This window comes from Eurytemora carolleeae, unplaced genomic scaffold, assembly GCF_000591075.1.
Source record: "Eurytemora carolleeae unplaced genomic scaffold, Eaff_2.0 scaffold56, whole genome shotgun sequence".
Lineage (NCBI taxonomy): Eukaryota > Metazoa > Arthropoda > Copepoda > Calanoida > Temoridae > Eurytemora > Eurytemora carolleeae.
Genome location: NW_019396129.1, coordinates 456554 through 484173, shown reverse-complemented (window position 1 = coordinate 484173; position 27620 = coordinate 456554). Strand labels below are relative to the sequence as shown.

The 27620-nt window shown below is 33.4% G+C and overlaps 1 protein-coding gene across 3 annotated transcripts; it reads left to right on the top strand.

Annotated features, from left to right (window-relative positions):
- Nucleotides 1-27369, top strand: LOC111695807 (aminopeptidase N). 3 transcript variants are annotated; one of them, XM_023465245.1, is made up of 26 exons: nucleotides 1-106; nucleotides 1744-1799; nucleotides 1858-1968; nucleotides 4651-4883; nucleotides 5070-5251; nucleotides 6162-6269; nucleotides 6792-6913; nucleotides 7155-7250; nucleotides 7549-7634; nucleotides 9782-9862; nucleotides 9935-10020; nucleotides 10670-10767; nucleotides 10917-10977; nucleotides 13088-13217; nucleotides 13277-13354; nucleotides 15761-15830; nucleotides 16715-16786; nucleotides 18052-18226; nucleotides 20444-20579; nucleotides 21978-22129; nucleotides 23576-23669; nucleotides 23902-24017; nucleotides 25113-25215; nucleotides 25339-26170; nucleotides 26667-26904; nucleotides 27238-27369. In XM_023465245.1, the coding sequence occupies exons 1-26, from the start codon at nucleotides 30-32 to the stop codon at nucleotides 27242-27244; spliced, it is 3600 nt and encodes a 1199-aa protein (XP_023321013.1). In that variant the 5' UTR covers nucleotides 1-29; the 3' UTR covers nucleotides 27245-27369. The 3 variants fall into 3 exon arrangements, with proteins under 3 accessions (XP_023321013.1, XP_023321015.1, XP_023321016.1); XM_023465247.1 differs by having other exon boundaries at nucleotides 2-106; nucleotides 26670-26904; XM_023465248.1 differs by lacking the exons at nucleotides 1-106; nucleotides 1744-1799; nucleotides 1858-1968; nucleotides 4651-4883 and having other exon boundaries at nucleotides 5195-5250.
- The last annotated feature ends 251 nt before the right edge of the window (nucleotides 27370-27620 follow it).

Below are 27620 nucleotides of genomic sequence, written 5' to 3'. Positions count from 1 at the left end.
CCACAATCTCATATCAAATATTTGCTAGTATGGACCGAACTTATCCAGCAGAGATTGGGAAAAATGCAACAATCTGGTGTAAAACCTCATACCCCATTTTCTCAAGGAATACAAATATATTTATATTTGAACCTAAGCTTAAAGGAAGTATTTGGCTAGTGAGAGGGTGCAGAGCCGCCATGAGCCCCGTAAAATGACCTACGGAGGGTCCAGATTCGCCAAATTACCTCCTAGACAATCAAAGTCATCCCCGTGTCTCACGCTTTGTCTCCAAGCCTCGGCAATTCTTACTCCGCGTCCAGCATTCTTATCTCCAAAAACAAATAGTTGGATTATACATCCAGCAAAATCTTTATATTTGTTATCTTTAAATAAAGCTGCAATGATTAAACACAAGTTTAAGAAGTTGCGAAATTAAAAAAAAACAAAAATAAGTCTTAATCTCAAATAAAGTTTACTTTTAAGATTTTTTGATCATTTTGACATTTTTCGAAATGAAAGGCTTTCGTTGGATGTGCAATGTAAATATTTGTTATTGGAGATAAGAATGCTGGACAAGGAATGTCTAGCCATACACTCCCTTTAAAGTGATAAAAAAGAATTAAATATCCATAATCCACATCCAATATCTGTAATTTGGATTTATTCTAATATTCTGTTTTATCTAGTTTTATCAAGCAATTGGTCATAATATAATATCACTCCTGAGCTGAAAACCTTAGAATGGGATATCCTTAATGCCGATCAGTTAATTAAACTGGAGATTCATAACAAGAGGAAAACTAGCATTATTTATTCTGGATATTAAGAAAAAGAGTGGATCAAGCATTAAACCTGATATCCACCTTTCAAAAGTTCCTAGCTCAGGCAAAAAAATATCTTTGAAATCTATAAGAAATTTTACAACTTTCACAAATCAATCTTACATCTTTTACTATCTATTTTTGTAAACTTTTACTTAAGCCCCATTTTTCATTTTGAACTGCGTTTCAAATAAATACGTAGCGGGATTAGCTTAATCCTGTGATATAGATAATGACGTACATCTTAACTTTGCCTCTTTCAACTGTACTGTAATATGTAACATGATTGCCTTAATCATGTAATATAGACCTAGAATTGTAATTATGTTTATTAACTTTAACTTGTAACATATAAATCTCAAATACATCAGTTGATACAGAAACTCCGCTTTGATTACAGTGTTGAGAGTAATTATGGTTTCATTGAAACATAGGAATTGAGATTGTGTCTTCTATGAGACATTAATCAAGAGATCGCTATTGTCCAGTTAACATAGAAAACGAGATGGCGCCCAGTGTTACAGGCTTTGCTAGTTCACAAGAGTGTAGCTGTGTTGATCGTGTCCTGTTTATGACATTGATCAATAGATTGCTATTGTCCGGTTGACATAGCAAAGGAGATTGCGCCCAGTTGTAGTGGTGTTAATAGTTCACAAGATTGTAGCCGTCCTGTCTGAGACATTGATCAATTGATTTCTAGTGTCCATATTGACACCGATAGCCAACAGGATCGTGTCCTTTGATTTGGCATTGATAGTTAGGTGCTTCCAATTGATATCGATAGTTAACAAGATTGTATCCAGGTTTAAACATTGATAGCTAAGTGAAACTGAACTGATAGATACTGATTCGAGAATTTGTTATGGAGTAGGCGTTTACAACATAGGGACATATCTTATTGTTTAATATGTGTGGTAAAAATATAATATAAATAAAAAAGATCCTGTGTCATGGTTGCACCTGGAAATGAAACCTTGAACCTGGATCTAAGAACAGGTAGGCTTTTAATTCCGGGACAGTTCCCTTTAAGAAATAAAAATATTTTACATTTTAGGAAAAGTCAGAGATATCAGCTCCGCCACATCAGAGAGATATGAAGCATATTCAAATAAACAATTTCAAATGTGTGCTATTAAAATACATTCAGTAAAGGTTAATGATTTAGGTATGTTAATATTATAAATATGATTTAGAGCAAAAATCTCCTTTAAATTAATCTGATGCGTCTGTTGCGTTTTTTTATTGCAATAATAATTCAGTAAAAACATGTTTAATGATACAACGGTTAAATTTATGCAATCAAAATCAAGATCAAACAAATCAGTTTTGAAACTATGATAATTATTTTATTTCTATAGTCCGTTGTATATACAATGAAAATTCTCAATTATAATACCAAAAGACGCGCAAATTCAGTTATTTAATTTAAGCCATATTCCAATATGGTGTTTACTAAAGATACCAAGATAACAAAGTTACAGCTTGATTTGAAAATTGGCACCCTGTTTATTGCATAAACTTTCTTCGGAAATTGTTTTAAAGTTTTTTTGGGGGTTACTTTCTAGTGTTAACATTTCTCCCCAAAAACTTAGTTTTTTATTCACACTTTACACAATTTAAGATCATAGAGGAAATATTCAAAACATTCAATACCCTTTGAAATAATAATTTTAACCCGAACGATTTTTAAAATCTATCAAAATCTGTTATTTGAAATTATATTAGTTAGCAAAAGAACAGAGTTCTGCCAAAATCTTAAAAGTTTCTAATCCATATGTCTTTGGCAGTTGATATAGTAAACCTTTTATTTTTAAAACTTAGACTATTTGATAACATAGAATTCATAAAATATATCAAAGGTCTACAGCATCGCGTTGCAAAGATATAGAGATTTATAAACAAGAGTTTGTTGCGAGAACTCAGTTCCTTTAGACAATTTTGGTTTGTGGGTAAGGAAGATTCTCCAGCTCAAAGGGATACCTCTTTTACACAATGCTGACCCTCTAGGGTGACGCTGACCTCTACCTCGTTCTCTAGGGTGACACTGACCTCTACCTCGTTCTCTAGGGTGACACTGACCTCTACCTCGTTCTCTAGGGTGACACTGACCTCTACCTCGTTCTCTAGGGTGACGCTTACCTCTATCTCGTTCTCTAGGGTGACGCTGACCTCTATCTCGTTCTCTAGGGTGACGCTGACCTCTATCTTGTTCTCTAGGGTGACGCTGACCTCTACCTCGTTCTCTAGGGTGACGCTGACCTCTATCTCGTTCTCTAGGGTGACGCTGACCTCTATCTCGTTCTCTAGGGTGACGCTGACCTCTACCTCGTTCTCTAGGGTGACGCTGACCTCTACCTCGTTCTCCTCCAAGACCCTTCCTTGAGCACATTGTAGTCTTTATCAGGGACTATAGTCTGTTCCCTTCTTTCAGGAGACTTGACTCCCCAAACACATCTATTAGAACCTGCTTATCTTCGTTTGCAGTAAACTGTTCCCTGTTTTCCTTTTACTGAATGCATCTTGAGTTTTTAATATAATGGAGATCAAAATATTGTAGATCTAACAAATCAAGGTTTCTTTTTTATCTTGAAAAGTTCATCAATGGATTGGTTCTACTTGCAGAACAGGAAGCATCAGGACAGCTGCTAGAAGCTTCAAAAATGCTACTGGAAAAATCAGAACTTCTTCTAAAACCATCAGGACTACTACAGAAATCTTTGAAACTACTGACAGAAGCATCAGGACTGCTGCTAGACGCTTCAAGACTGCTACAATGCTTCTGAACTGCTACCAGAAGCTTTAAGACTGTTACCAGAAGATTCAGGACTTCTATCAATAGCTTCATGACGGCTGCTTCAGTTTCAAATTAACCTTATTTGGAGGTTATCTGATTCTCCAAATTTCAGGCATTACCTATAGGAAGCAACACAGTTGACCTAAGGCGTTCAAACTTTGATACAACATGCATTACTATTTTGAAGGAAAATACTTAACGTTTGAGGACCCTAACATTTACTTTTCAAAAGTTATCGCAAAAAAAACCTTATTTTAGTATTATTATGTTTGCGCATGCATTTGCATAGTCATTTTTATATCTGCACTCGCACATACATTTATGTACATTTTTCATTTTGTTTGCCTTTTAAGATGCAAATTGTCTTATTCACAATTTTTTTTAGGTAATCCAGATTATCTAGATGTGAACTTTGATTTTCAAAAGACAACAAGAATTTTAGTCGAGACCTTTCCTTCTGAAACTGAAATCTTAGCCTATGAGATAAAAACTCGGGAAATTTCAATAAGAAATCACTTTATAAATAACACTTATCAGTCATAAAACGACAAAATATGAAGAAACTTATTTTATAAAAGCTTTGATAAAATACATTTTAAGCAACATTCCTATTATATATGACAACTGCCAATTTGGAGCCGTAGGTAATTGAATGAAGTAAACCTTAGTTTTATTATAATTACGCATCATCAAATGTATTATTAAGGAAATGTACTTTACTCTATAAGCCTCTACAAGACTACAACAGTCTTGGAGGAATGTAAAGAAACACAGTGCTATTTAGTCTTGGGTTTGTTTGCATTCTTACCACAAACTGTAGTACACTTTATTTGTGGTAGAGATGTAAACAGGCCAGATTACTCCGTACTAAATGTACTGTACTACACCCTTGTGTTGTACACTGTCTTGAAGGATCTCCAATCAGTGTTCACTAATGTGCAAGTACGGTACAATAATTATCTAATTAAGGTCAGGACAGGCCAGATGATCATACCCGGTTCTGAATCTACAGAGAATGGGAAAATAGAGATATTTTATAATACTCTTATTTAGGACAATGGGAGTGTAAGATACTAAGCCTGGGATACCCGCCCCGGGTTGGGTTCATCAACCTTCTCGACAATGAGATGCGGTATGTGAAAGATGTTCGTCTGCCACGACATGTTCTACCTGACTCCTATATAATCACACTTGTACCTTACCTTATGGAAGGGAACTATACAGTTGACGGTCTTGTAGAAATTAATGCGCACATTGCAGATGCGCCAAACAGCTGTGATAATAAGGTGAGAACTGTCAATACAATTTCAGAGGTTTTATTCAATATTTGATTGATCTGCATTTTCTTTACCTACAGATAATCGTTACTTAACGCGAGGTGGCTCGAAAATAAAAAAAATAGGAAATGTGGCTCGGATTAAGAAATTATTCAACTTGTCATTCCTTCCTCACACCTATTTTATCTGTTTCAGTGTATTATTCTGCACAGTAAAGAGGCGGCTATTGATATAAGGCATATGCATGTACAGATGGGTGGATTCAAGCTAGTTATTAATAGTGTTGCATATGACAAGGATCGAAGTTTTTTAATCCTATATCTAGAGGAAGCTCTGGTTCCAGGGAAAGATTTGCGCAAAGAAATCGCCTTCTTAGGGGAAGATCATTTATTATCAAATAAAACTCCCTTATTATCAATTATCCCTTCATATCGAAGAAAACCATCTTATTATCAAATTAAATCCCTTTTTATCAAATAAAACCTTTAACAAATAAATCCCTTTATTTTCAAAGAAAACCCGTTATTGCCAAATCAAAAATACTTTTTGTCAAATAAAAACCCATTATTATAATATCAAAAATTCTTATTATCAAACACAAACCCCATCTTATCAAAACAAAAATGTTCGCAAAATTTCGCATTGTTTCGCTACTTTTCAAAACAATAAAAAAGATTGTGATTTGTAAACAAAAATCGGAACTTTCTTATTCGAAAACCAGTTGCTAAATAATTCTAATATGTAGCATTAAACTTTAAACTGTAGACTGTAAACTGTAAACTGTAAACTGTAAACTGTAAACTGTAAACTGTAAACTGTAAACTGTGAACTGTAAACTGTGTAAACTATAAACTGTAAACTGTAAACTGTAAACTGTAAACTGTAAACTGTAAACTGTAAACTGTAAACTGTAAACTGTAAACTGTAAACTGTGTAAACTATAAACCGTAAACTGTAAACTGTAAACTGTAAACTGTAAACTGTAAACTGTAAACTGTGAACTGTGAACTGTGAACGGTGAATGGTGAGCGGTGAACGGTGAACGGTGAACGGTGAACCTTGAACTGTGAACTGTGAACTGTGAACTGTAAACTCTGTAAACTGTAAACTGTAAACTGTAAACTGTAAACTGTAAACTGTAAACTGTAAACTGTAAACTGTAAACTGTAAACTGTAAATTGTAAACTGTAAACTGTTTCGAAATGTCTACGAAGAAAATTCGAGTTTGTGGCAATTTTTTATTTGAGTTACCAAAATATTTTGATAATAAATGATTTCTCTGTAAAGAAAGGTGCAAGATGAAATGACTGGGTTCTATAGAAGCTCCTATTTTGATTTTGCATTAAACCAGACAAAAGTAGTTGGTTCAACACAGTTTCAGTCTATTCACGCCAGGTAAATCCTAAACGAAACCTGGGTTATAATTGGTTAAGTTTCAACATGTAATCCATTGAAATATCGGCGAAACTCCATGAAAAAAGAACGACAGGAGAAAACTTCTCCGTAAATTCAAAAGTTTCCAGTCGACGCCATTTCAGTTCAAAAACGGGCTACCCACAAAGGATAAGACTTCAGAGACGACTGTACGGAATTTATTGAGTTTCTTTCTCTTGATTAGATGTTTTTTTGCCTGATCTTTAAAATTTGAATTTGATGTATCGCTTGATTGTTAATTAATCCTTTTCTGGAAGATTTGAAGATGAAAATTCAGATTACATTTTGTAAAGCGGCATGACATATTCACAACCTCGCCCTTTAAAGCTTGAAAGCATGATGAAAATGCAAGAAATATTAATAATTTCCTCTAGCTTAAATATATTATCCATATTATGATTAGGCTACCTATGCAGGCAGGAAGGTCACTTGAAATTACAAGGACATTTCTTAAAAGTCCTGAAATATGTTTTTATGTTTAAGGGAGGCATTCCCTTGTTTTGACGAACCAGACATGAAAGCTACATTTAAAGTAATATTGGGTAGACAAGGGAATATGATCACACTCTCCAATATGCCGAAGGAAAAAATCGATATAGTTTTAGGCAAGGATTTTTAAAATAAAGGACAAAAAGAGTTTTTAAAGTTACTGAATTCAAAGTTTGGAAACCAGTGATGTCATAAGTTTTTTTTAAATTTTTTGTAAATTTTATTTCAGAAAAATAAATTTGATTGAAAGAATCAAAATTTGCAGTTTTATGATTAAAGTTTTTTCAGTCAAAATGTTGCATGACGTCATGATTTTGTTTGTCTCCGTCCTTTCTCCTAAAAAGTCCTTGGTTTAAGGAACTGAGGTTGATGTGTATGAAACCAGTGTCAAGATGTCAACATATCTTCTTTCATTTATAATCTGCGAGTTCAAGAGCCTTTACCTGCAAACAGGAAAAATATACAAACAAACTTGAATTACTAAATATTTTATTTGTTTTCACTGATTCTAAGAAAGAAGCAAACATTTTTTTCAGTTATAAACTTTATTATACAGTTATGGAAAATTTCATGCAATTAAAACAAACTTTAAGTGATTTCAAAATTTCAAACTCGTCCATAATTTTGTAAACCACCTGAAAGCCAAAAGTCCTTGGAATAGTAAAGAATGTTCTGTTCAATAATTGGTACCTTCTCTTTTAACCAAAATATTTGAGCAGTCCCTTTATGTAAAATTGTATTGTCTACAAAGACCCGTTTTTTCCCTTACGCTTCAATGTGTGGGCTCAAGAAGATAAACTACCTCAGCTTAAACATGCTGCTAATATTGGCAAAAAGGTAAACACAGTTTAAACATGCTGCTAATATTGATAAAAAGGTAAACATAGCTTAAACATGCTGCTAATATTAGTAAAAAGGTAAACATAGCTTAAACATGCTGCTAATATTGGTAAAAAGGTAAACATAGCTTAAACATGCTGCTAATATTGGTAAAAAGGTAACACAGCTTAAACATGCTGCTAATATTGGTAGAAAGGTAAACACAGCTTAAACATGCTACTAATATTGGTAAAAAGGTAAACACAGCTTAAGCATGCTACTAATATTGGTAAAAAGGTAAACACAGCCTAATCATGCTGCTAATATTGGTAAAAAGGAAAACACAGCTTAAACATGCTGCTAATATTGGTAAAGAGGTAAGCACAGCTTAAACATGCTGCTAATATTGGAAAAAGGTAAACACAGCTTAAATATGCTGCTAATATTGGTAAAAAGGTAAACGCAGCTTAAACATACTGCTAATATTGGTAAAAAGGTAAACACAGCTTAAACATGCTGCTAATATTGGTAAAAAGGTAAACATAGCTTAAATATGCTGCTCATATTGGTAAAATGGTAAACATAGCTTAAACATGCTGCCAATATTGGTAAAAAGGTAAACATAGCTTAAACATGCTGCTAATATTGGTAAAAGGGTAAACATAGCTTAATCATGCTGCTAATATTGGTAAAAAGGTAAACACAGCTTAAATATGCTGCTAATATTGGTAAAAAGGTAAACATAGCTTAAATATGCTGCTCATATTGGTAAAATGGTAAACATAGCTTAAACATGCTGCTAATATTGTTAAAAAGGTAAACATAGCTTAAACATGCTGCTAATATTGGTAAAAAGGTAAACATAGCTTAAACATGCTGCTAATATTGGTAAAAAGGTAAACATAGCTTAAACATGCTGCTAATATTGGTAAAAAGGTAAACATAGCTTAATCATGCTGCTAATATTGGAAAAAAAGGTTTACACACAACCAGACCACAAGGCGGGCTAGGAGGTCTTGATTTGGCTTCAAGTCGGGGGGTCACGGGGCTGCTGAAGCCGGGGCACTACAGCTATTTAGGAAGGCGTAAATAGACCAGTAAGGCGGGAGTGAAGGCCTCCCTCAATATCGGCCGTATCGTATTTCTACTGGATTCTCATCTGTCTGGGGGTCCATATGTCTGTCTGTCTAACTATCTCTCCGCGTCACCAGATGCTGGCAGCTGCTTTTGAAATATAATAATATGTCTATTGCTTTTGGAAATTGATGAGGTTCTTTATCTTTATCGTTTTCATCGTTTTCATCGGAAATGTAAGAAATAAATGAATGGCTAGCCATGATTTTTTTTGCTGGCCTTTTTCCTATAATATATACATTATACATACAGTATTAGTTTTTAGAAGTATAAACTAACTCACACCGATTATTCACTTTTTCCTTTTTTCCTGTTCTCCTGCTCCCGTTCCCTTTATGCCTATTAATTTTGTATCTATTAATTTAAATTTAATTACTTAATTCAATTATTTAAATAAATTACAGTAATAAGCATAAAGAATGAAATACTTACCAAGATTATTCTCTTTCTCCTTTTCTCTTCCTCATGCACATTCTCGTTCCCTTCTTTTTCATTACCTCTTCGAACGGATATAAGAATTATATCCATAGAGAATAGAATATATATATAGAGAGGAATTTACTAGAAAAAAGTGAAAAACGGCCATTTTGTTGTACTGTTTCCATACTGCAGGTGTACTTCACATATTTGTGCTATATAACCTATTGGGCCCTGGAATATCATTTTATTGAAAATCTAAAATTATTGTTAAAAGAAACCCAAATAATGAAATAGGCTGGTTTCATAATTGACCAATGATCATTTCACATAGACTCTATGCCTTCTTCTTTACAAACGATGATTTTCCGTTATAACTATAAATCAAATTCACCTAATTCATTATTAACAGTTTAAAAAATTCGAAATTGAAATGGATAGTATACGGAACATACTGTATTAATGTACTCTACTGCATATAATTTGTGAACATTTACATGATTTGTACACTTTGAACTCCCTTTCAGTCTGAAAGGGACTGAAAAATTCATACCGAGAGATTCTTTTAATTCCTCTCTATATATTCTATTCTCTATGATTATATCGTTTTTCAGGCAATCCCATTTTTTGAGGATATGTTTGACTTGAAGTATCCTCTGGCGAAAATAGACTTAGTTGCAATCCCAGATTTCAAGGTTTGGAAAATAATCATAGCAAAAGATGTTTGCAAAAATATTTTTTCATTATTTTTGATTACAAATTTTTAGTATGGTGCCATGGAGAACTGGGGAATTCTTTCCTACAGAGATAAATTTCTTTTTTATGATAAAACTGACAGCTCTGAATTAAATAAGCAAGTTAAAATACACACTTATCTAAAAGGGAATGTAAGCGTAATTAAGCGACCCTTTGTGCCTGATTTACAATGGTGCCCTGGGTTCCTTAATCTTATTAAAAGTGTGAAAGATACCGTCATGGTTCTGACTTGAAAAATGTATAATCCTGATACAGTGATAACCAGAAAACTGCTGAATATAAAGATTAAAGCAATACTGAAGTACATTTGATGGTCTTCCTATTCCAGAGTTTTATGTTTATCACTGTTTATTTTCTGTATTCTTTGATTCATACTTGATCAGACAAAGTTACGTTGTAAATCATTCATATCTTTGCCAAGAGCATTACCTAAAATTATGCAAATCGAGCATAGCCATCTTTGCATAGAGGGTCACCTCAAATTGCTCTTACAGTCCCTTTAATATGCTTGTATCCGCTTGCTTGAAATTCATATTTCTTGATTACAAAAAAATTGCAAAAACAAAACAAAAAACTTATGTAAGATCAATATGACCAACTAAAACCCACAAGAGGAAAATTTGATTGAAAAACCTTGATATCTATGGTTGTACCTTTAGACTATTGATATCTATGGTTGCATATCTAGACTATTGATATCTATGGTTGCATATCTAGACTATTGATATCTATGGTTGTGTCTCTAGATTAGAGATATCTATGGTTGTATGTCATGAGATAGCTCATCAATGGTTTGGAAACCTTGTGACGATGAGATGGTGGAATGATCTCTGGTTAAACGAAGGCAAAAATTATAAATAATCAATTTTCAGCTAAAAAAGCAAGATCTTTTTATTAATCCTTGACACAAAAAAATGTATAAAGGGTATTATTATAAATTAGACATGTACTGTCCTAAGAAATAATATGTTCCTAAATAATTGTTATTTCTAGGGTTTGGCACTTATATGGCGTATGTTGCTGTAAACTCTATCAGCCCTGAAACAAAATTATTGTAAGTAAAACTTTTTATTTTACAAACTTTAAGAGTAATCTTCAAATATCTAGAAAGGATTATATTGCTTCTTTCAAATAAATTGAGATATCAATCAATGATAATATGAATGATATATTGTACTAAAATTATTGATAAAAATTGTTCAGTTTGAAGAATTATATATTAAGATATTTTCTTCTCTTTCAAACATTTTATACAGTCTAAGCTTTACAGTATAGTTATATAGTTAAAGGGGTGGGGGGGGGGGAAGGTCCCGCATCTACAGCTTGTCCAAAAAAAACATGTCTATCAAGTTTGGTATTGAATATGCCTGTAATGCTGCCCTACATCCCATTGCCAAAACTATTTGAAAGAAAATAGAGATTTTTCTTCATTTTGAAATGGTTTCTTACATCTTTAGAGAGAACTATATAATACTATAGAATAGCGGAAGACAACATTTTATTTTATCAGCATTATTTCTTTTAATGTGAAAATAAAATAAATAGGTTTACATTAGCTTGAGAATAAGCTTATTAAGTGAGATGGGTCTGTGTACACTGCACAATTGCTGTGTTTTAAGTCTATTAAACTATTTAAATACAACTTGAGTCAAGATGTCCTATTCCACAGTTAATGTGCCCCCTTTTAGAATTGCATATTCAATATTTCAAATTGCATGGTTTATTGAGACTCAATCACTACTGTCTCTATCTACAGGGTTACCCACAAGGAATGAGTTTATAATGACGACCTGAAACACTTTGGTTACAGCGACTTGAAGCTTGAATTAGATTTCTGCCACTTAAAAGTCTTTTAAAAGTTTATTAGAATTTAGAAGATTTTATAAAGAAAGAAACAAGTTGCAAGGAACCATGAATATGACAAAAGAGACTAAACATTCTGTTTAGTTGTCTCTGAAGTCTCAATATTTTTGGATAATCCTGTATCCATCTAGTTTACTATCTATTTATTTGTTTGTATGTTATGTATTTTAAGGAAAGGTTCTATACATTGTTTTTCAGCTGGTTAAATATAGATAGAAGAGAGAAAACTTGGCCTAATATCTGTCTAATCCTCACCCATTGTCTTATTTCACTCCAGTATAGAGAGATATATAGATATATAGATGGATAGTAGGATGGATAGAAGGATGGATAGATGTATAGATAGAGAGATAGATGGCACATCCAGCGGAGGATAATTAACTTAAAGTCTAGAGATTGAAGATTTACTGTAAGTTGGAACTAGCTAATTCTAGCTCTACTCTATACACACACCTGGAACCAGATAATTCTAGCTCTGCTCTACACACACCTGGAACCAGATAATGCTAGCTCTACTCTACACATACCTGGAACCATATAATTCTAACTCTACTCTACACACACCTGGAACCATATAATTCTAGCTCTACTCTACACACACCTGGAACCAGATAATGCTAGCTCTACTCTACACATACCTGGAACCATATAATTCTAGCTCTACTCTACACACACCTGGAACCATATAATTCTAGCTCTACTCTACACACACCTGGAACCATATAATTCTAGCTCTACTCTACTCTATAATTCTAGCTCTACACACACCTGGAACCATATAATTCTAGCTCTACTCTACACACACCTGGAACCATCTAATTCTAGCTCTACTCTACACACACCTGATTCTAGCTCTACTCTACACACACCTGGAACCAGATAATTCTAAATCTACTATACACACACCTGGAACCAGATAATTCTAGCTCTACTCTACACACACCTGGAACCATATAATTCTAACTCTACTCTATACACACACCTGGAACCATATAATTCTATAGCTTTACTCTACACACACCTGGAACCATATAATTCTAGCTCTACAATACACACACATGGAAACATATAATTCTAGCTCTACTCTACACATACCTGGAACCAGATAATTCTAGCTCTACTCTACTCTACACACACCTGGAACCAGTTAATTCTAGCTCTACTATAAATTCTCATTTTCTGTTCTTGTCGCTGCACCAGGATAATTTTCTCTGTTCTAGCTGTAACACTTGGCTCTCATTGCTTTGTTGAAATTGTTCCCTGTGAAGAACATCATATATACTAACTATTATTGCTTCTAGGGAACAGATTGCTTTTATTGAAACCAAAGATATCTTCGTTCTTGACGCAGTTAAATCAGCAAAACCATTATCTGCAGAAGTTAAAAACCCGGAATTTGAGGGGATGCAGCCCCAGCTAGCTATGTACAAGGTTGACATTTTTATGAATAGAATATTAGTTAGGATTAAAAGTCTGAATTTATTCTCTAGGGTTGCTTGTTGATCAGAATGATGGAGAACTTTTTAACCCCAGAAGTGTTTAGACAGGGTCTGAGAAATTATTTTAAGGTTTGTTAAACATCTACACTCTACACTGTATTCCCAACGGTTTTATTAGTACTAAGGTAATTTGAAAGGTCTAACGCTCTTGAGCAAAAATCGATGTAAATGTAAAGGGCTACAGAAAATTATGAAAAAATCATAAGCAGTAAAATCTAATCTAATCATAAGCAGTAAAATCTAATCCAAGGCGATGCGATACTTCAAAGTCGACCCTGTCTTAAAAATTTATGAGACCCCACTACCTTGAAATGACAAATATTAGTATGTTTGACACTTCTTGTTTTTATTTTGCCAATTAGTAAATTATTTTCTTATCCGGAAGTTCTTTTGTTGATATTGAACTAGCCTGAAACTTTCCTTGCCTTATTATTACCTTGCATTGGCATGGCACTTTAAAAAACCGTCTTAAGAAGGAATATTAAACTAACTTGGTCCATAGAAAGCTATAGCAATGTTAATTAAAAAGCGACATTTCTCTCTGTCTGTAAACAAGAAAAGATGCATCAGTGTTCCTCAAGTATCTGAGGCGGATAAAAGCATTTAATTTTGATAATGTAGCAGGAAAGTGATGGATTGATCTTTCCTGCGATCATAAATAGTATTTTTTCCTTCTTTCCATCATTTTCAGTTTCTCCCCCCCCCCACCCCTTCTTCCATCCCTCGTCAGATCTAACGGATTTATTCTTGTTTGTGTTTAAATTCTATAAATAACCCAAGCCACGCGGAGAAACCGTTATCCCAGAAACCTGGGGCTGGTGGGTTAGCCGGCCAGCTCACGGGGAGGCTAAGGTTAAATGCGAACCCAGGGTGGAGCGAAATCTGGGGAAAAAGAGTTAGTTGGTCGTCAGCTCCCTTAAACTGAGGTTCCCTTGAAGATTCCCCATCACTCTGAAACTGCTTCAATTCAAAATATTTTATTAGTATAGTATCAACCGTTTCATTTTTGTATCTTTGTAAATAATAAATTGTAAGAAAAACCGACTCGTGGAATATTAATTAATACAAGTGTTTGCATCTATTTATTTTCTTTCATATACAATAATAATTCACATAATAGTTTCCTATGACCAGAATATTTCATTGATTTTTTATGTGAAAGATGGATCCCATGTCAGGCTGTGACAACCGTCTTGTGTTTACATTACAGACAAAGAGAATAGAATATATATTAGAGGGGAATTTACTAGAAAAAGTGTAAAACGGCCATTTTGTTGTTGCAGTCAAAACATAAACAAACAAAATGTAAACATAGCAGACGAAACTCTTACAGATTACAGCTTTCTCAGTAGGTATCACTATACTAAATCAAAGAATTATTTGAAAAGACGATATCGAATTCGTCACTGAATTCCCATGTTTTTTTGGGACACCCTGTATCTATTTATCTTTCTATTCGAATCTTATAATTCAATTACAGATCCACATGTGTAAATTAGCGGCAAAGAATTCTAGGGGAACCATGCAGAGACAGTTTAATTACATATCTGCGGCTGGTTCAACAGAAAGTTTTTAAATTATGAATTTTATGTATTTTTGGCATTCTGATGAATGGATGGAATTGTCAGAGTATTTGTCTTTACTTTACAAGTTTGATGAAGGGAATTTTATATATGTTGGATTATTGCAAGGATGTAAGGCAAGGAAAGTCATTTCAGAAGTGTACAGATCTTTTGTACTGCAGTGTACTGTCTCTGGGCGGTAATGTAAACACAAGATTGATGTCGAAGCCTGACATGGGATCCATCTTTCACATGAAAAATCAATGAAAAATTCTGGTCATAGGAAATTATTATGTGAATTATCAAAATTATCAAAATTTAATGCTTTTAACCTCCTCGGATACTAAACGGACACTGATGCATCTATTCTTGTTTACAAATTCCGCCCAGAGAGAACTGGTTTCAATATGTACACAGAGTATACACAACCGCAATTGACTTTCCTTGCATTACATTCTTGGGTTATTGCATATTTTACATATTTTAAGATTAAGGGATTTGTGTCATCCCCCCGTTCTGTTAATCAAAAGCTGCATAGTAAAAATGTTTTCAGGGTAAAGGCCCATTTTAAAAATGAAAAAAGTAAGTCAGAAAAATCTATAAATATGCCTTTTTCAAACAGGGACACATAAAGTTTAAAAAATTACCCCCCTCCCTCTTTTTTTTACAATTTTTTATAAATGTGTAATTTAATTAATTTAACTGAAATTAGCATATTTTTTTTTACGAAATTTTGTCTTTTTCAGCAATTTATTTTTATAAAATTTTCGCGTTTTTTGCGAAATATTTTTTACTTCGTAAGCGAAAGAAATGCGAAAAAATGCGAAATTTTCGCGAAAGGATTTCCCCTTTTTGCTGGAAATATTTAGATAGTTTAGCAATTTTTCTTCTAATTGATTAAATTTGGTCCCAGGGTGATTCCTTTCTCTGGGTGATTCCAATCTCATATAAGAGCATATTGGAAAATCTGTCAGATACTACAGGTAAGCTGAACCTTTAACCGGCTAATGCAGGATGGGTGCTCACCGCTTCTGATGACCCCATTTTCATATCTATATCTAAGTATTTAAAAGTTAAATGAATATGTTGATTACATGAGTTGAAAATAAGATCGATCTCGTCCGTTCGGTTCCGGTGCTATCATCTGTTCTTTTCAGCTTCTGCGCTCATCCGCCCTCTTTTGAGCGCCCGGGCGCGTTTTAAAGTTCAAAAGTCTAAAGAGAATGTGCCTGACAATTTAGATGAAGCTTATCTATCCAAATTGCTGTACTTGAAGGATATAGGAAGTGGTTTATTCAGCCTCAGAACCCATCAAGTAAACTCAGGTTTACTAAATATTGGTCAGGGCGCCAAATGAAGCATACTCTTAAAGTACGAATAATGTGAACGTTTTTTTTCATACCTCGAGACATAGATTAATAACAATACAGATAGAACACCATCTCTCTCTGTCCTGTCATTCAACGTAGCATGCGCGTAACTCCTTCGGGCTTCTGCCTCAGGGTTATTGTAAACGAAAACCTTTAAACGTCATTAAAATTATAAAAGATCAGCGATGCATTGAGAAACTTTTTTGATATTCCTCAAAGTTATATATCAACGTATTTTCTAAAAGATGTAAACACAGACTAGATATCTATAAAAAACTCACATGTAGTTTTCAGTTTCAGATCTAAAAGTAGTCTGAAAGCAATATCGTAGTTTTAAAATTGTTAATTATGGTCCTCATCACGGTAAATTAACGGTCCTGGTAAAAGACCAGTGAGATCTAATTTTAGAGCCCATTTTCACCCATTAAATGTAGATTTTCTGTATCTGCATGACTCAAATTTATATGTAGATTAAAAATACAATTATTTGTTTATAGTGAATTTTTGGTTAACAGAAAGCGCCGCTACTTTGCCAGCTCGTAACAAAGAATTACTTTTCTTCAACGCAGGTAACACATGTAAACAAATAGACCCACAAGTTTATGCAAGCATTTTATTTTAACAAATTCCAGATTTTTTTCGGCAATTTGTAATTTTTTTTATTAAAAAACAAAAAAAGAAAAACGCTCATAGTTTTGCGAATAATGGAATGCACTTTTAGTATAGTTACTGACCCAAAAGTTTTTGCAACAAAGTTCAAAATAAATATGAATGAAACAAAACGGGTTTAAGATAAATAAGAATAAAAGAGAATAGTTTTATTAGGAACAATGGGAGGAATCATTTCAATGAAAATATGAAAAAGTTCACGTCATCATCTTTTTTTTTCACAAATTTGTCAACTAAGTGAATTTGAAAAAAATCAGTTTTGAGAAAAATATATACACTACACTGCAAGTTTAGCTTGATTTCTCCCTCTAATAGGAAGTTGAGCCCAAACCTCCATGTTATACTTCTCTTATGACGCATGTAGTCTGCTTTGAAACATTTGTCATTCCTATATAAGGAAGGAAAAGTGTGTTCCTAAGGTACCAGGGCCGTTTTCCGACAGCTTCCTATTTAAGGAACTCTGGATGGAAATGACCTTGCTGCCTTAGGACTAATCTTTTCCTTCCTCTTTGAGGTATTACATTCTGCTTCAAAGCTCGAGTAAATGAGTCATAAGAGAAGTATAACAAGGAGGTTTGGGCTCAACTTCCTATTAGAGGGAGAAATCAAGCTAAATAGCCTTTTTAAATCAGGAGTCCTTACGAGGCATTCCAGTTTTGGGACGATGGAAATACAGTGAGCTTGGGAAATCAGCACTGTCAATGTTACTAAAAGTTACTCCCACCCGTTTACCCGCACTTGAACGATTTTAACGGAAAACTAAATTTTCGCTATTAAAGTCGACTCACTCAACATAGAATCTCAAAACCAAACTAAGAACATTCCTGTGGGTCTTTCGAGTCACCCAACTAAATTTTGAGGCATATCGGTCCAGGGGTTCCTGAGTTTTGATTGGACAAACAAACAGATACACAAACAAAAAGAAAATAACAACTTTATGTATATATTTAGAAGATGCTTTGCTTGTCTGTTTGTATGAAATAAAATTGCGCCAATTCGAAAAGAAAAACTCGCCAAGATTTGAAAATATGTTTTAAAATGCCCGAATTACAGAGCAACAGTTGAATCATAAATGCTAAAATTATTTACAGGAAAAAGGGGCGTGAAGCTCCATTAAAGCCTATAGTAAATATATTTAGATAAACAAATTTTATTTTGAGTTTAGGTCGAATGGGGTACTACAGGGTTAGTTACTCTATTGAACTATGGGATCGGGTAATTGAAAATTTTTCAAAACTTCCAAATGTGGTTCGAGCACAACTAGTGGACGATGCTCTTTTCCTATCCCGGACTAATTCGATGTTCTACTCCCAAACATTTAAGCTTTTAAATAATCTCAGGTTTGCAACTCTCTCAGCATCAAAAATATCTGTAAAAGGTCTAGAGGTCTAGACGTAATTTCCGGGTGACCCTTCCTACATTTAAAGTTTATTGAAAAAAGACCCCTGACGAGATGGGTGGCTTCGGCTTTTTTCCCTTTCTCCGTTCATCGTTCATGACCGATCATTTCGTGTTTTTCAATTGTTCAAAAATATATTCTATTTCGTTGTTCACTTTCTCATTGAACGCCCATTCAGTAAAATCGTGCATTAGAACAAACAATTAAGAAATCTTTCTTGAATGATCAAGATCGTCCAAACGATCTTAAATATTTTTTTTTCGCTTGTATTAAAAGCCACCGTTTTTTATTTCTCTGAATAATCTAAGTCGTATGTCCATCGTTCGTTTTGTTCTGAAAGACACGATCATTCACGAAAAAGGAATTTAGTCTTTGCCACAAACTCAAACTTTCTAATTCCTATAACTTTGCAGTCTGATGGTGAAAACCTTTTATATTACAAACTATTTGAGCGAACAGAATTCATATTTTGAAATGTCTAATATTTATGATATTGGGTTGCAAAGATATAGGGGTTAGAAAATCTGAGTTGAGTTTGATACAAAGACTCATGATTCCTTTCTTTCCTTCTCAAAAATATCTTTTTCACATAAATAATGCCAATTCAAGTGTTTATCTGAGTATTACTCTTGAGTAACGATCATCTTCAAATGGGTCACTTGAAATTACGTGAATAGGACTATTACAGGGTGTCCCACGAAACATGACAGTTGGTGAATAGTTTAAATCATAGAGAATAGAATATATAGAGAGGAATTAAAAGAATCTCTCGGTATGAATTTTTTCAGTCCCTTTCAGCCTGAAAGGGAGTTCAAAGTGTACAAATCATGTAAATGTTCACAAATTATATGCAGTAGAGTACATTAATACAGTATGTTCCCTAGACTATCCATTTCAATTTCGAATTTTTTAAACTGTTAAATAAACTTTATAATGAATTAGGTGAATAAAAAAAAACCTTTTGATTTATAGTTATAATGGAAAATCATCGTTTGTAAAGTGGAAGGCAAAGAGTCTATGTGAAATGATCATAGGTTAATTATGAAACCAGCCTATTTCATAATTTGGTTTTCTTTTAACAATAATTTTAGATTTTCTATAAAATGATATTCCAGTGCCCAACAGGTTATATAGCATAAATATGTGAAGTACACCTGCAGTATGGAAACAGTACAACAAAATGCCCGTTTTACACTTTTTTCTAGTTAATTCCTCTCTATATATTCTATTCTCTATGGTTTAAATTGCCTTCTTCCATAATTTGCAATGTTGATTGATACAAGATTATTGTGTGTTACGTTCACAATAACCCTGAGACAGAAGCCTGTTCTACGTCCACTACATGTTACTCCTTTGGGCTTTTGCCTCAGGGTTATTGTGAACGTAACACATGCACAGAAATCTTGAAAAGACGACATCTAGTGTCTTATCTGTTATCTTAATTAATCTATCGTTATGGACAATAACTTTCGTTTTCCAGAACTTTTAGAGGTTTTGGACTTTTAAAAAGCACCAAACAAATACTTTTTATGGTTCCAACATTTCATAACTATAACATAAAAGTTTGCTTTTATTAAACAATGCAATGTTTTTAATCTAAGAGAAAACTCTAGAAGACCTAACCAAAACATCTATCGATTTGGTGCATTTTTTTTGCTAATATTTTTATCAAAATTTGGTAGGGAATTGTTTAGAAAAAAAGGTTTTGAATTTTGTGAAATCCTTTAAAAGTCTAAAAACATAAAACTCTCTTGTCCAAAACTAGATACAGGGTGTCCAACATCAAATTAGACCGCGCCAATGGGTCTAAATTACGATTTGGGGACAAATCAGATAATTTAAGAAGAATGAATCATTTTGAAAAATTTAATAAGGCTAATAGAAAATTTTATTTGTAGAAAATGCTAAATTTTTTGAGTATCATGTGAGTATTTTGGCGTTAAAGATTGGAGATAATATGATATGAGCTGAAAACTTTAGAATGGTGGATAACGGGATTAATGCTGAATCCACTCTTTTTCTTAATCTCGAGATTAAATATTGCTTGTTCTCCTCTCATTTTTAATCTCCAGATTAATTATCCGATCAGGATTAAGGATATCCCATTCTAAAGTTTTCAGCTATGGGACGCTCAATATAAGTGCACTGTTTATTATAGAACTGAGACTGACTATGTGGTTCTATCAGCTGCTGAGAATGGATTAAAGTTCTTGATGAATATGCTGGTTGATGATAGAAGATATGACACTTTTCTCGACTTCATTAAAACCCTGGTAGAGAAGGTGTATTACGAGGTACGTCGGTGTTTTTATTGATTCAATGAAGACGACATATCTATTCATTTTTTATTTCTAGCAGGTTGTTTTTTACATGAAGACGACTTTTCTCTTTGATTTTTGCTTTCTAACAGGTTTTTTCACACGAAGACGACTTTTCTATTTGATTTTTGATTTCTAACAGGTTTTTTCACATGAAGACTACTTTTCTGTTTGATTTTTGATTTCTAACAGGTTTTTTTCACATAAAGACGACTTATCTATTTGATTTTTGATTTCTAACAGACTGTTTTACATACAAGTTTACAAGTAACAAAGAGAAGCTGTAAATTTTGAAAATTAATATATAATATGCAGTATTAATATTAACAATGCTTAATATACATGTATAAATTTGATATGAATTTGTTAACACAAATTCAAAATATAAGGAAGATGATTTTTCCGACTCAAATGCAGTAGCCTTTTCTCAAGATGCGTGTGTACACAAGATCCATTTCCGCCATGAAGTACACACATGTAACCCTCGCTCCTTCTTTCCCCGCCTCACCCCTCTATAACACATCCCAGCTCAGTTAGGTTTGGAGAGTTGAGCTGGTAACAGCTCCGACACAGGGAGCCTCTTGACTCCTTTATGATGATGACGCAGATACTCAGTGCGACGCTCCTGTTGATCTGCTCCACCAACATGAAGCTCTACATCACTCCCATGAAGTACCCACAAATATTCATCATTAATTCCTTTGTTAATTTCTAAATCAACCAATTTTAACTCCACCTTAAATGCAAATATTTCAAAACTTTCGTTTTTTAAATAAATGTTAGAAATATCCATTTTAGATCTCTTTATTTTACTATAGTGACTTTTAAAGTCAACAGAATTAGATATTAATGTTTTTGTCTCTTTAAATATTTTCATCTAAGATTTCTCTGCAAAAGTTCCTTGGGATTCCTTGTTTTATATGAAAAATCACAAAAAGAAGCGACGGTTTCTTCCACGTTTTTGATCAGATTAAGGTTCAAGGGTAACATTGTCAATGGGCAATTTCAATTGAAATTTTCCAATGTTAGGCCAAATTTTTCCGAACTAAAACTTTGGAATGTTTAAAACCAAACCCTTTAAAAACTAGGCAATTGTGAACATATTTTCTTTGAAAACATTGTAAAATAAAAAAAATAAAAATTTAGCTGGTTTTATAAAAAAATTTCGTGGATTTTTAAAATTTTCAAAAATCATCCAGAACCCTTCCATCGGGTCACGCGAGGTCCCACAAACAATTTTTGCCCGATGGGTTCAGCTGTTTTGACGTTTATAAGATACAAACAGACAAAAAACACCCAGACAGACAAGCATAGTATATGTATACATATCTATTGTCTATTGTCTAAGCCAAATTATTTATATAAATTGTACAGGTGAGAGACAGTACTTCCGTCAGATACCAAGATGTAGTTAAAAGAAGCTTAGTTATGAAATGGGCCTGCTCTTTAAATATCAATGATTGTATTGCTAGAGCTGAATACATGTTTAAAATCTGGAAACAAACTGAAAAGAATTATGAGCTAAGGTAACCTGTAACCATTAATACTTGTGATTAGTGTCCTGGATGCTATTGGATTCTTTTATTTTTTTCGGCTTCCCAAAAATCTAGGAGGTAGAACTGTTTCTTTTGTGTAAACGTTTGCTTTTATTAAACATGCAAAATCTAGACTTCAATTCTGAAGAAAACAACCTTTTCACTTTAAAGAAAATGTAACTGCATTTTTTCAGTGATTCTCCATGGAAATGTACGATTCACAATGGTACCCTTGAAACCTTAATTTGATCAATAATATTAAAGATACTATCGTTTTTCTAGCCATAATAGTGTTTAATTCTAGAAATTCTCATATGTTTTTCTGTAGTAGTAATGCGCAAGTCAAGTGTAGAGAAACCCTAATTGAAAATAATCAGTTCCAATATGATATCTGATTTAAACTTATCAGACAAAGCTTTTAAGGGTACATCAACCTTTTGATCTTTTACAATTGTAAATGCATTAAAAAATAACATTTCAACCATGTTCTTGGTAATTTGTAACTCAGATTTTCTAAGCCCTATATCTTTGAACCCAATATCGTCGTTCTTAGATTTTTCAAACTATAGATAGATGCTATATCGATAGGACTAAAGGCCGATTGGACTAACGTACAATTACACTAAAGTTAGCTGTTCACAAACCGGTTTGTAGTCCATTTGATCATCATTCCATATGAACAAAATCCACATTCAACATGTTCAATTAAACTTATTATATATTTTTCCCGCCAATTTTTATTTATTAAAATTTATCATTGATCTTCGTGCTATTTTATGGCATTTGAAAATTATTTAAATTGAACATTTTCCACATAAAAATTGTTCAAATGGACTAAATATTTTCTCAGAAATTTAGTGCAATTGAACGTTAGTCATAACGAACATTTTCCACACAAAAAATTGTTCAAATGGACTAAATATGTTCTTAAAAATTTAAAGTGCTTTTGGACGTTAGTCCTAATGAACATTTTCGACAGAAAAATTGTTCGTTTGAACTAACTTGGAAATTGTGGCAAATTTATGAAAATTTTAGCATTCAGTACAAATGAAAATTTATTTGTTCATTTTTTCTAAAATGTGTTTGTTTAAACTAATTTGGAAATTGTTGCAAAAATATATGAAAATTTTAGCATAATTAGTACAAATGAACATTTTTTGTTCATTTGTTCTAAAATGTATTCGTTTGAATTTGGAAATTGTGTCAAAATGATGAAAATTTTAATTATAGTTCAAATGAACATTTTTTTTGTTCATTTGTTCTTAATCATTAGTCTTATTGATATTTCACCGAACAAATAATCTAAGTTTGAAATATCGATTGTTCACACCATCTGGTTGCACATTTTTAGGGATTAGAAATTTCAAGTTGTCAAATTCATAGGTTTAAGATTTTTGTTAACAAACACTGCATCAGTTTTCTCAACCCATGTTTTAGCGTTAGTCCTGATGATAAGGAGTGGGTGTATTGCTATGGTTTGAAGTTCGGAAGATCGGAAAGAGACTGGGATTTTATTTGGAAAAGGACTCAGGTTTAAACAGCTTTGGAATAATAAATGAAAATAATCCCTCCCCCCACCAATTTGACTTTTAATTTGCTAAAACTGTATCTTATCTATCTAAATGTATCTTATCTTTCTAACTGTATCTTATCTATCTAACTGAATCTTATCTATCTAACTGTATCTTATCTATCTAACTGTATCTTATCTATCTAACTGTATCTTATCTATCTAACTGTATCTTATCTATCTAACTGTTTAGGAAACGAAAAATATCCGTGAAAAATCTGCTCTGTATGAAGCTCTCGCATGCACGGACAGTATCAGCCTTCTTGATAAATACTTGGACATTTCTATTGATCCTAATTCTACAATCAGGTCTCATTCTAAAGGGATTGCTCCCTAATTCTACAATCAGGACTCATTCTAAAGGGATTGCTCCCTAATTCTACAATCAGGTCTCATTCTAAAGAGATTGCTCCCTAATTCTACAATCAGGTCTCATTCTAAAGGGATTGCTCCCTAATTCTTCAATCAGGTCTCATTCTAAAGGGATTGCTCCATAATTCTACAATCAGGACTCATTCTAAAGGGATTCCTCCCTAATTCTACAATCAGGTCTCATTCTAAAGGGATTGCTCCCTTATTCTACAATCAGGTCTCATTCTAAAGGGATTGCTCCCTAATTCTAAAATCAGGTGTCATCTCAAAGGGAGTGCTCTCGAAAAATGATATAGGCTGATATCGAATTGAATTCGTTATTGTATGCCACTAATTTTACTTTTATCGGTTGCGACTATGCCAAGCGTGCTTCTTGAAAATGTTGCTTAAACCTAAATTTGAAATGAGGATATCATGTCACCATGTGTACATGAGGATATCATGTCACCATGTGTACATGAGGATATCATGTCACCATGTGTACATGAGGATATCATGTCACCATGTGTACATCACCATGTGTACATGAGGATATCATGTCACCATGTGTACATGAGGATATCATGTCACCATGTGTACATGAGGATATCATGTCACCATGTGTACATTTTATTAGAAGTTTGTATTAACCTAAGTGAAGTAACTCTGAAGTTAGCAAATTTTTTAAAGTATAATCTAAATCATCTCAATAATCAAAATAATCTTTTCCTTTCTGATGAGAAATATAATTTTGTTTTTTTTTACACACCCTGAAAGAGATGTCAATGCAAAGTACTTCAGTTAAATAGAGGGACACTTACAATTCACAAAAGTACCCGTTACATACTTTCTGATCAACAATGTGGAAGATATCGTTGTTCTGCAACAAAATCTATAAGAAACCACAATTGAAAGTAATTAATGTTAATGTGTGTACATATGTTAAGTGTATCGTAATAAGTCCAATATTTCATAGTAAATGGTTGGTCACTTAAACATACGTCTTCAGAATCACTTTGGGTGTGCAGTCCTTTTAATGATAACTAAATTAAGGAAGCAAGATAAGAGATATGTGTATTCTGCAATTGGTAAAAATAATGTAAATGGAGCAGTGCGTATGCTTGATTGGCTTGATGAGAACTGGGAACAGATATTGGTAATTTTTTCTTGAATCATTTTTGTCTTAACTTTAGTTAAAAGTAAAACACAGCATTTATTCCAGTATTTCTTTTATCGAGAGACAACTTCTTTTTTTCGAATAAAAAAACTTTTTTTTTAGAAATATTATGAAGGAAATTTCCCATACAACGCAAAATTTATGATTGAGCCCTATTCTGAAAATGCTTGTACCCAGGAGCGTTTTGATAAGTTAAATCAGTTCTATAACAAGAACAAAGCAGAGCTTGGTACTTCAGGGCAGATTGTTGAAGAAGTTTTAGATAAAATCAAAGCCAACCTCAGATGGAGAAAAATTTCTTATGAAGATCTTTTCAGAGATCTAGAAAGGGTTGTAAAAGAAACAACAGCAGGCAATGAAGTGACCACTAATTCCAATGAAATAGATGGAATTGTTGTTGAAGAAGGGCCAAGTGATAATGAAGGATCTGGAACTGGAAATACAGAAACCCCTACTGGCAATGAAGAATCTGCAACTGGCAATGGAGGATCTGCAACTGGCAATGACGGATCTGAAACTGGCAATGAAGGATTAGAAGCTGGTAATGAAGTATCTGGGACTGACAATGAAGAATCTGGATCTGGCGATGATGAATCTGAAACTGGCATTGAAGGATTAGCAACTGGCAATGACGGATCTGAAACTGACAATGTAGGATCTGAAACCAACAATGAAGGACTAGCAACTGGCAATGAAGGATCTGGAACTGACAGTGAAGGATCTGAAACTGGCAATGAAGAATCTGAAACTGGCAACGAAGGATCTGCAACTGGTAATGAAGAATCTCCAACTGGCAATGAAAGATCTGCAACTGGCAATGACAGATCAGAAACCGATAACCAAGGATCCTCAACTGGCAATGAAGGATCTGGATCTAATAATGATGGATCCTCAACTGACAATCAAGGATCGTCAACTGACTATGAAGAACAAGGTAATATCGCAAATATATGAATATCGCAAAGTATCACTGAGTATTCTGGTTTATTTACCAGGCCGTCTAAATGCGAATTATGTGGTATAAAGTTTGGTCCAATGACCATGCGAATAAAGGCATTTTTCGTTTTTTTTTTCTATGAAGATAAAGAGCGTAAAAAAGCCCTTGTTTAAATTTTCGAAAAGTTTCATATCATTTTTTTCTTTTTCGTTGGTAATTATTTTAACTTCAACTTCAACTTAAGAAAATCCCTTGGAGATGAAAAACGACTTAAAAGTCTGCTTTAATTAATGCACTTTAAAATGATTTAATTGCATGAATGTAACCACAGTTTTATAAAAAGGCATAAAAAACACTAGATTTTCATTTTCCCATTGCAGAATAAAAATCGGGAGACGGAACTCCATGATTCAATGCAAATCTTGAAATTAAAGACACTTGAAAGTACGCCGACGGTAACTTTTAGAAACTAAAATTAATATTTTTACTAATGAAGTAACAACCGATAAAGAAGTAACCGAAGAAGAAACAAGCGATACAGAGGTAACAACCGATAAAGAAGATTTAACAGATACAGAGGTAACAACCAATGGTGGAAGAAAAAGTGGGAGAAGAAACTCTAGACGGTGGAGATCCATGATTCATTATCTGATGAGAAACGGATACCCCTATCAAGAGGCTAAAGCTATTGTCAGAGACGAAAATAGGTTAAAAAAAATACTTGATAACAGGTATCAGACTATTCTAACACTTAGAATTTTTTAATTAAAAAAGCTTGAGTTGCTGCCGAAAATTCTAAAATATCCATGTCTCTGCAACCTGATGGTGTAACCCTTTGATATTTCAAACGTATACTATTTAGTCCAATAGAATCTATAAATCATAGTTTGAAATGTCAAAGGTTTACGACATCATGCAGAGATATGACATTTTTTTGGCAAACACTCTACTCCTTTTCCTATCAATAAAACTGGGGGATTGATAATTTGAGTAATATTTTAAATTTTCGCGTGAATTACGCTCAGTTCCCAAATCCAGGGCGCTGACGATGGTTAAATGTTTAGATTTTGAACCTGTGATTGAAAAGACGACTGAAAGGACTAAACTAAACATGCGGCAACATTTTTTATGCAAAATTTGAATATGAAGATAAATATTATGAATAATGATTTTGAATATATAGTAATATAAACCGACGTAAATTCAAGATCTCTCCTTTAAAGATGAACATTTTCTATTCACAACGACGCGATGTGCCCTTTAAACCTTTATCTTGGTATTTTTATATCTTGGTCTTAACTTCCATATCTTGGTCGTAAGGTCCATATCTTGGTTGTAACGTCCATATATTGGTTGTAACGTCCATATCTTGGTTGTAACGTCCATAACTTGGTTGTAACGTCCATATCTTGGTTGTAACGTCCATATCTTGGTTGCAACGTCCATA